At 29.5% G+C, this 10,657-nt stretch overlaps 3 protein-coding genes across 3 annotated transcripts; 2 read left to right on the forward strand and 1 right to left on the reverse strand.

The window, feature by feature from the left end:
- The first annotated feature begins 236 nt into the window (after nt 1–236).
- LOC107476359 (NDR1/HIN1-like protein 3) lies at nt 237–1,172 on the forward strand. The gene has a single exon (XM_016096156.3). The coding sequence runs from the start codon at nt 412–414 to the stop codon at nt 1,087–1,089; it is 678 nt and encodes a 225-aa protein (XP_015951642.1). The 5' UTR covers nt 237–411; the 3' UTR covers nt 1,090–1,172.
- Nucleotides 1,173–4,668: 3,496 nt separating this feature from the next.
- On the forward strand, nt 4,669–5,436 carry LOC107476157 (NDR1/HIN1-like protein 3). The gene has a single exon (XM_016095904.3). The coding sequence runs from the start codon at nt 4,669–4,671 to the stop codon at nt 5,434–5,436; it is 768 nt and encodes a 255-aa protein (XP_015951390.1).
- A 3,850-nt stretch (nt 5,437–9,286) lies between these two features.
- On the reverse strand, nt 9,287–10,342 carry LOC107476158 (uncharacterized). The gene is made up of 2 exons (XM_016095905.3): nt 9,959–10,342; nt 9,287–9,680 (listed from the first exon to the last, which is right to left on the reverse strand). Exons 1-2 carry the CDS (start codon nt 10,187–10,189, stop codon nt 9,396–9,398), a joined length of 516 nt encoding a protein of 171 aa, XP_015951391.1. The 5' UTR covers nt 10,190–10,342; the 3' UTR covers nt 9,287–9,395.
- Nucleotides 10,343–10,657: the final 315 nt, after the last annotated feature.

Consider the following 10,657-nt stretch of genomic DNA (forward strand, 5'->3'; position numbering starts at 1 on the left):
TCTTTTTTAAAATTTTTAAAAAAATATATATATAAAAAATATTTTTTATTTTTTTATTATTTTTATTTTTATTATTATAAATTTACTAAACACATTAAAAAATAAAAAAAATCTTATTTTTTTCAATTTAATAGCAACTAAACAAACACTCAATTCAAGTCTTCAATATAATATACGTCCAATAATTATAAATAAATAAAATACACCAATTCCTCCTTCCAAAGCATTCTCCCATTTGATGTATAACGACTTGAAGCTCTTCATCATCATCTCCTTATTTCTCACTAAAATTTCAATCAATAAACCAAACTTTTTAGACTCCTCCCTTTTCTCACTTCACAACATCTCATTAAATTCCGCGAACTTTTTTTTCAAAAGTTATAGTATTAAAATTAAACTCAAATTTAGGCTATGGAGGATAACAACAAAGAAGAAGCTCAATTGACAACCGCCGCAAACCATCGCCGCCACGGGCACAACCGCACCACAAGATGCTGTTGGTGCTGCTTCAGCCTCATATGGTACCTCCTAATCACCATCATCGTCCTCGTACTCCTCATAATCCTCGTACTCTACATCCTCCTCCAACCACGCTCCTTCACCTTCCACGTCACCCAAGCCAACCTCACCACATTCAACTACCTTAACACCACCACCGTGTTACACTACAACCTCGTACTCAACTTCACCGTCCACAACCCCAACAACAAGCTTTCCATCTACTTCGACGAAGCGCGTGGCCACGCGCTCTATCAAGAGACGGAGTTTGCCGCCGCCACGCCCTTGACGGCGCCATGGTTCTCGTACCTTCTTTACACAAAGGAAAGGGTTCCCATGAGCGTTGTCTTCTCCGGGAACAAGCTTGTGGCGCTTGATGATGATGGTTTTGAAGGGGATAATCAGAGGGGTATTTTTGGAATTGATGTGAAGATTTATTTTTTGATAAGGTTTAGAATTGGTGATGTTATAGGTAATAATTTGATTAATAAATCTAGGGCTAACTGTGGGATTAAGGTTCCTTTCAGTTATAATAATAAGAAGGGGAAAATGATGGTGTTTAAGCCTACAAAGTGTGAGGTTGATTTCTGAGAATTTTACATGATTCGTTTCTATTTCTTCTTTTGATGTTTAAGGTTGTAACTTTTATATGAACATTATCATTTTTTATTGGTTCATAATTTGCCTATAGTTTTCTTGTGGATATGGTAGATTACTACATTACTATATTATGTTTTGATTATTGATTAAGTATTGTAGGTAAACTTCATTTTTGCCATGACTTGCTGAAAGGATATATGAATATATATTTTTACAAAAAATATTAGTCATACACTAAAATCAATCATTAAAATTAGTGATCAATATATTTGTGTATAAATATATGTTTAATTTGGTTTATTTTCAATATATATTTATATTTTAATATGTATTTTATATTTGTGATTGACTTTAATAACTAATTTTAATGTATACATAACATAATTGATATTTACATATACTTCTTATTTATATTTTGCAGTTTTTTTTTTAAATAATAACATTGACTTGAGAAAAATGCGTAGAGAGAACAATTTTGAGATTAAAATCCTCTAAACTAAAGAAATTAGTAAATTGGTAAAATAAAAAGTTAAATCACTCTTAAACTAAGAAAACGAGATATATATTTTATAGAAGTTACAAAATTAATAGTAATTAATTCTTTACTAAATCACATTATCATTTTTGTTTATTTTAGAAGATTTAAATTTGCAATTTTGTAACCTCATTTTTTTTCCCAAGAATGACCCTTCAACTTATCTTCGGGTTAAGTAGTTGGACTGTCAAGTTGAACCTCTCTATTGACCCATTATTGATTTTGAAAGAGTATAGCGGGTTATCCATTAACAGGTTCAATGGTTACTAAACTATAATGGACCTGAATGTTAAATTTTCAGACGGCTCACTATACCTTTTCTTTTTAGATCCATAAAAAAATGTGATAAAATATGTGAGGAATGTGTGGGTGTGTTATGTACTTAAAATTAGAAGTTGTCCAATTTATTGAAGTATTTAGAATTGGAAATTCTCCAATTTATCGACCAAAAAAAATTAGTGTTAATTTTTTTTCTTATAAATTTATTCCTAATAAAAAAATGTAATTTAAATAAGAAAAGTGTTAATACTAATTACTAAATGTATTAATTAACAAGTCACCAAAAAAAATGTATTAATTAACTCTTTCCTTTTAACTACGAAAAATCCTGTCTAATATGGTGTAATTTGATCATGGATAGATGATAAAAAAAATTATGCGTTTTGTCGATTTTTTTAGTAAATTTATGGTGGTTCGATATTTAATGTTCTGGAAACGAAATATACTCTTCTGTGTAAATACTAGTTTTTTAGAAGTACATCAAAGCGTTTTCGATTAGACAAGTGTTGGAAAAAAAAAGAGTTTGTAAATTGATAAATGAAATTTAAAAATTAAAGTTTTCGAAAACTAAATACATGCTAAATGAAAAGGTTCGCATCGAAATAAAAGAAAACCATAAAAATGCCTTCAATTAGACCAAAGGACTTTGACATAAGTGATAAAATGCAGAAGGATAAATTAAACAAAGAAAATAAATAACACTTAATAGATAAAATCAATTGAAATATCAAGTTTACAGAAAACTAAATTGAAAGAAAGAAGAAGATGGAAGGAACCCTACAAAAAATATAATTCGATTGTAAACATAATTTTTTTACTATTTTTTTAATTCTTAACTTCAATAAAATTGTTCAAAATAATATTTGTCAATAAAATCATCTTTATTTTAAAAAATAAGTCACATAATTTGAGCATATATACGAAATTGTAAAATAAAATAAATAAAGTTAATAACTAAAAGAAGAATAAAAACAAAAAATGAAAAAAAGAGTGTTTAAAAATTTTATAATTATTAATTTTATAATAGTAAACACTCTTTTATTTAATTAAAAAAAATAAAAATCTTTGGCCCAGCGGATTGGTCCGCCCCGCTCCGCCAAAACCCGCCAATTTAGCGGTGCGGGTTTGACGGATTTTTTTAATTTGACGGGTTCGAAATCCTAGCCCGACCCGCCTTTTTTAGCGGGTTTTTGCGGATCGGCCCGGCGGGCTCGACCCGTTTTGCCACCCCTAGTGAGTATGCTTGAGTGTTATTTCCGAGTAAAAGTTTCAACCGTTATTCCTTAAAATTTCCTGGTATTTATAGGATATCTTACATAACGGACAATTAAGTTACAATTAATTAAAATTAAATAAAATTATATATTTAAAATGCAATCCCTCTTGGTAACCTTCCTGCTGTGTGATTGTAGATATTTCCCGTGTTTTCTTCGTGTGATAGAAGTTACTAATTTTTCCGCTTCCACAACTATTCGACCAGCTCTTCGAAGGCCTTACTCGAATTCTCGAATCGAGTCTCCTACTCAATTTAGCTTACTCGATCAACAAAACAATCGAAACCCAAATCAACGCTGATTACCTTCTAACTTCGTACTAATATGCGTGTCTTTTTGAGAAACCACACTTGACTTAATTCAATTCAACTCACTCTTATAAAAAATATTTTCGATCAACACTTTGTCGATGGTACAAAATAACAATAATATTTACGAGACAATAAAAAATTAGCTCAAACAATAAAAATTATTTTGTTTAGTATTAATTAATTATCACTAGAATTATACAATTTTAAATAAATAATAATAAAATTATAAATATTATATTATATAAGATAATTTTTAATTTTATTTCTGTAATATTACCAAAAAAAATATATTCTAATGTATTTATTAATACTTAGTATTAATTAGTTTTCAATTGGTTTATAAATTCTTAAATGTCTTAATTTGAATTCTAAATTTTCACTCTATCATCAAAACTTATCATATATTTTTCAATAATAACATATTAATATTATGCGAATAGTTAGTATCACATAATCCCGACTACATATAATACAATATAATAATATATTGAGAGTAAATAATTATTTTTAATCATAAAAAATTGAAACATTGACAAAACTGATTATGACTAATTTAAGTGTTAGTAATGTTATTCAAACTCATCCTTTCTCTTTGAAAACTCTCATTCTTATTTTTTTTACCAAATCAAAATCCTAAGTCCCAAATAATAATATCACAAAATATTATATGTCGATTTAAATGATAATATCAGGAATAATAACACGATTTGTTCGAACTTTAATTTTGTACCAAATATATGACATAAAAAAACATTTGAAGTATATTATAGTTCCAAGTATTTCAATTAAAACAGCTAAAATATGATATGCGTGAAAGATTGAAATGTCTGTATGATATAATTTATTTATGTGACTTTACTAACTTTTCCTTAGCCTTCCAAATCCAAACCCTCTAACCTTAGTAAAGATCGGTTTCAATTCAATAGATTTTCCTTATCAGTTAAAAAAATGTAACGCGCTTTTCAGATTTCCACTCCCCACACGCTACACGTTCTCACCCCCCTCTCTCTCTCTCCACACTTCCACTTTACTATTTATATTCATTCAATTTTTTTTTGAACCCTCGCTCACTCACTCACACTTTCTCATTTTTCACTTTACCAAATTTCAAAACGACTCGTCGTTTCGTTTCGTTTCGTTTTCGTTTCACTTTCAGTTTCAACTTTCAACAATGTCGCAACTGAACGGCGCATATTACGGCCCTTCCATACCTCCGCCGCAACACAAACGTCACTACCGTGGCGATGGCGGCGGCAGCAACTGCTGCTGCTGCTGCGGAATCTTCCGCTGCTGCTGCGGCTGCATTTTCGACTGCATCTTCGGCCTCATCTGCAAGATCTTAACCACACTTCTCATCCTTCTCATCATCGTAGCCGTTCTTCTCTACTTCATCGTGCGGCCAAATCTCGTCAAGTTCCACGTCAGCAACGCCGTCCTCACTCAGTTCAATTTCTCCTCCGACGCCGCCGCCACCAACAACAACACGCTCCACTACAACCTCATGCTAAACTTCACGATCCGAAACCCTAACAAGCGCGTGGGAATCTACTACGACTACATCGAGGCGCGTGGATTCTACCACGACGTTGGCTTCGGTAACGTCACTATGCAACCGTTTTTTCAGGGAACGAAGAACACGACGGTGGTTGCGACGACTCTCAAGGGTGAGAATGAGGTGGTTTTGGGATCGGATAAAGGATCCAAGGTGGAGGAAGAACGAGGATCTGGTGTTTATGGCATTGATTTGAAGGTGTTCATGAAAGTGAGGTTTAAGTTTTGGTTTATGAAAACTGGGAAGGTGAAACCCAAGGCTATTTGTGTGTTGAAGGTTCCGTTGATGACGAGATCGAAGAATGGAACTTTTACGGCGGAGCACGGCGGCGCGTTTCAAGATACCGCGTGTGACTGGGGTTACCGGTGGTTGTGGTTTCATCATTAGATCGTTATTTTAGACCCGACCCGAATAATTTTATTATTGTTATCACTTTTTTTAATTTTTAATTTTTAATTTTTGTTTTTTATATAATAATTTTATTATGTTGATACATTAGTTCAGTTTGAATATTTGATTGGAGAGTTATGCTAGAGTTAGAGAGGAACTTTTATTATTGATTTCACATATTTTAGTATTATTTTCATTGTGTGTGACTGTGTTCCATGATCTGATTTCAATACTTCATGGCATATTATCTTGTCTTCTTCTTGATAAATAAGAATTGGAATATATACTATTTAGAAGTTTGATTAGAGGTACCCTAAGTAATTGGTCATATTCTTGTTGAATTTTTGTTTTATTTTTTTTCATACTTTTTAGTTTTATTTCTTTTTTGTTTGACTTGCCAAAGCAACTTTTTTTTTCTTTCATAGAAAATGTTTCATGAGCTTTTTCTTATTTTATTATTATATTAAAGTCTAATTAATTCTTTGAAATTATAGTTTGATTTTTGTGTACTAAATAATAATGTGAAATAACTTGATGGATTAAATTAATATATTAAAAATGCTTATCAAATTACATTTCAAAGGTTAATTCAATGTTAGGTTCTGCAATTAGCTTTTTGGAGAATTTATGGTGGGTCATCTTCGCAAAAGTAAACTATTTATGTTGTGTTGAATGAATTTGAGATGGCACTTTGCTTGGTTCTACTTCTACCTTTGAGTCACTTAAGAGAAACTATTGAACATGAGATTCTATGAACATGTATAGGCATTTCTGTTTTTAATTTGCAATTCCTATTAAAAAGAATTATTTGTAACATCTTTATTAATTGTTTTAAAAGTACTTGTCAACAATACCCTTTAAAATAAATAATTAAAATTGGTGATAATGATCTATGGAATGTCTTATATTGTTGTAGTTGACTGGTTAGGCAATATTTAAATAAGTTTGATGGAATATTTTGGTCAATGTCAGTGTAAGAAGGTTAATGGAATGAAAATTGCTGGCAAAGTTGATAGTGACTTTGTGACAATAGCCATTGAATCCTTTAACAAATATAAGAAAATTTATTAGAAGGGTTTTTTGTGCAATTATCAAAGAGTTAAATTAATAGCATATGTGCAACTTGAATTAATTTTACCGTCTCAGGAACTTAGATTCTACCCTAATGGAAAAAAAAAACCCACAAATTTACACTTAAAAAAGCACATAAAATGTGATAGTGTTAGCTCAATTTTGATTAAACAACAACATCAACTTTGTAAAAACACAATAAGACCATCATATTATTTTTGAAAATTAAATAACAAAATATAGTACAAAACCATATAGGTGATTTGGCAAATAACAATTATTTATTTATTTATTTTGAAATCTACAATTGCTAATGATCCATTGCCAATTTTATTTTTTTGTCATGTAATGATCCATTTCTTGATTCATTAACATACGAATTCTTGAATGAGGCCACTGACAAAAACAAACGGGCTTAATAGAAATAAATTCCTTCTTAGATCACAATGCTTGATCCAATAAAAAAAATTCCCTCCAAACACAGCGATTTACCAAGAAAACTGTGCCCAAAAATAAAAAATAAAAAATCCATGTTATGTTTTACCAAAAAAAAAAGAATCCAAGTGCTGCATGAATTTAACCGGGGCATTATATGTATTAGATATAAGATATAAAATGTTTTATGCGTTTCTATCTAATAATTTAAATTTTAAAGTTTTTAAAAAATAATTTTTTATTTAATATTAGAACTTTAGAATTTAATTCTTACTATTGAATTACTCAAAATAAAAATTAAATTTCATGATAATATGACATTACTAGCTATATACTATCTTATACAAAGGAATGCACGAAGTTAAGTAGTTTTATTTGGGTTATAATATCAATACTAAATCAAAAAATTATATACATTAAAATTAAGGAATATATATTTATATGTATTATTTTGAAAATATCTAATTAACTTAATATCTAATTTTTAATATATATAATTTTTTTCTTTATTTTGTCACACCAATCAAGAGGAGTGAATTATATACATTTAATAAAAACAAAGCGTGTTATTCAGGTGTGAAGTTTGAATAGAAAAACGTTGCATACATGGCATTAATATTAAGTATTCGTTGAAGGAAGAGAAGGATTCTCATTTGAAAACACAAGAACAAAAAAGGAAAAGAGAACGGGACTTTTAATAAAGATCAACGAATTGAATGAGAAGCTAAATGTGTTCACTGTTCACTGTTCAGTAGTGCAGTGCTCTGTGTATGTGTCACCATTAACTCTCACAATCATAACCAACCATACCATTTTGGATTTTTATAATTATTTCAATTTCTTAAGTTAGTTTTTGAAATATAATTCTTTTAAAATTTTATTTTTTGTTATATTTTTTTGGGGTTAGGAGTTGTTTTTTTTATTAAAAATAAAGAGACTCCAACTAAAATAAGGTTTGAGACATTAAAAGTAAATTTAAAAATTGAACTAAATAGTAAGATAAAAATATTATTTTATCCTAAATTTTATATAAAAAAACAACGCAAGACCACCTAAAATAAAAACCTTAGTTTATAAGATGCGTTTCTCTTAAAATTTTATATTCGTTACCGTCTTGGTAGGCTGGCAATGGGTAGGGTAGGAGAGGGTTTGGATCCTACTCTAATTTTATTTGTGGGTTAAAAATTTTATTAAAATTCTATCATATCTTATCTGCGGATTGAGAATCTCTCAACTTTAATTCTATTCACACCCTAAAATTCTAAATTCTACCCTACCCTATCATACTTGCAGAAATATCAAATTTTTTCAAAGTAAATATAAAATTCAATTATTTCGAATTTTATACATATTAATAATATAAAAAATAAAAAACTAATGCTCTAAATTACTAAATTAATTAATTAATTTTAGTGGTTATTCACTTATTGTAAGTCATTATATAAGAAAGATTGTGATTTTAATTCTCACTTCCTTCACTATATATTTAATTTTAATCTCACTTCCTTCACTATATATCTAATTTTAATAAAATATATGTTATATATGAAGTGCGAGTAGAGTAGAATAGGGTATATCCTAAACCCGTATATGTATGGTATGAATTGCCAGCCCTATCATATACGAACCACAATTAATGAATGAATTAATTAGGCAGTAAATTTTTATTTTTATTTTTATTTGATAGACATTAGAGTGAAATACAATACAATAGAATCAGTAAATTCAAAACACGGTTACTCTAATTATAGTAGATTGAAACTTTTTCACGAGATTCTCCTTTTCCAGTGACCCCATCACTCTGCCACAATTCACAACCTCATATTGTGGGATCCATATATATATATAAACTCTCTTTTCTATTGGTATATAATTATATATTACAAGTATCTGAAAAGTGAAAATCTGATTGAAGCCATCTCGATAATCTTGATAGTGAAATGTTGGCTTTGAAGCATTTTTGGGTGAGGGTAAAGATGGATTCAAAATATTCATAAATAAATAAATATGTTGTTGTTACGTAAAATTATACATTAAATTTATTTATAAATTTTGTTATTGTAAAATTTAAGTAGATAACACACCTTAAATATTAATTTAGAAAATAAGGATCGTCTCATACTAATAAATACTATTAGATTTTTAATTTCAGATAATATATAGTTTTATAATTTATTCAATAAAAAAATAATTTCATTTTAAATCTTTAATCTAAAGTGTAAGTCTATATATATGATGGAAAATGGCATAAAATATTCCATAAAAAAAACTCTATACATATACATTATATAATGTATAAAAATGTTTCTAACAGATTTATTATGAAATCAAAACTGCCGCAATATAATAAACATTCTAATAATTAACATTCTAAATCAATAGATAATAGTAAACAAATAAACGAAAAGGAAAAAAAAATATTTACTTGAGCAAGCTTGAATAATTTTGATTCATCCATTGTTGGCAACATTATTATTATAATAATAATCATGAAACGGTGAAGAATGTGGTGTGAAATAAGGAGGGGAAGCACAAGGTGTTGAAAACGGTGTCGTTTCATTCACTAACAAGTCACCATTACCACCGTCGTCTACCACCACCACCACCTCAGTCAACGACACCGTTTTGACGGCACTGCACTCTCCACTCTCAGAATCAAAGCCTTCTCTCTCTTCTTCTTCCTTTATTGTGAACAGCACCCTTGAAATTCCATAGTGACACTGGTACTTCATCACCTACAATAATAATAAATAAATAATATGCTATATAAATAATCCTAGTTATATTTAATAATATTATTTATTTATTTTATAAACAAATGATACAAATTTTTTTTTTCTCGTGTATATCATATAGCTTAGAATCATAATAAAATCATGCCTATTATTACTAAAACACAAATTTTCTATATTGATAAATAATTATAATTATTTAAGTACATAGAAAAAAAATGAAGAAATAATGAAAATATTATTATTATTTATTACTTGAAAGTTTTTCAATAAATTATTACCTGTTGTTCGAGTTCAAATTCAAGCTCAAGCTCACGTTCTCTTTCGGCAATAAAAGATGAAGAAGGTGGTGATGAGGTTGGGAGGGAATGCTCCTGCGGCTCCACACGGGAGCGGGGGCGGTAGCTACGGCGGCGGCGCCACAAGAAGTAGAGGATCTCTACCATGAGGGCGGTTAGTGTGACGGCGATGACAACGGTAACGGCGGTTCCTAAGTTGTTTAGGCCCATCATAGTGGTCAAGCAAGATCAAAGCAACAACGTTGGTGTTTGAAGTTTGATTCTACTTTGGTTTTGGTGTTTGTGTTTTAAGGTGTACGTTTGCTTTTCGTTAAAAGAAAAGAAAAAGAATTAATTGAGAAATGGGATATGGTGTTTTTTTTTAGGCAAAACATTCAAATAAATGTGTTCCGGTAACGTTTCAAAGACATAATTATAATAGCTTGAGGAATTGAAAGAGAAATTAAATTTGCGCCTTCTATGGTTAGTTCAACTTTCATGTAAGCACAAGTAGGATTTGTTATTAGGTGAAAACTAAGGTGAATTTTACGTGAAGTGGAGTTGATATTTGAGTGCCGTTAAATGAAAATTTTGTCAAATCAGTCAAATCATCTAACGGCTCTCAAGTATTAACTTCACGTGAAGTCGATTGCACGTGAGTTTCTACCTTGTTATAAATATGCAACTGAAAATTTTAATTGG

The sequence above is a fragment of the Arachis duranensis genome, chromosome 2 (assembly GCF_000817695.3).
Source record: "Arachis duranensis cultivar V14167 chromosome 2, aradu.V14167.gnm2.J7QH, whole genome shotgun sequence".
NCBI lineage: Eukaryota > Viridiplantae > Streptophyta > Magnoliopsida > Fabales > Fabaceae > Arachis > Arachis duranensis.

Bases quoted from the DNA above. Each gene is read 5' to 3' on its own strand.
- LOC107476359 (XM_016096156.3), top strand. From the start codon at position 412: ATGGAGGATAACAACAAAGAAGAAGCTCAATTGACAACCGCCGCAAAC.
- LOC107476157 (XM_016095904.3), top strand. From the start codon at position 4,669: ATGTCGCAACTGAACGGCGCATATTACGGCCCTTCCATACCTCCGCCG.
- LOC107476158 (XM_016095905.3), bottom strand. From the start codon at position 10,189: ATGATGGGCCTAAACAACTTAGGAACCGCCGTTACCGTTGTCATCGCC. The intron at 9,681-9,958 runs GTAATAATTTAT...TTATTATTGTAG, and splicing joins AATTTGAACTCGAACAACAG to GTGATGAAGTACCAGTGTCA.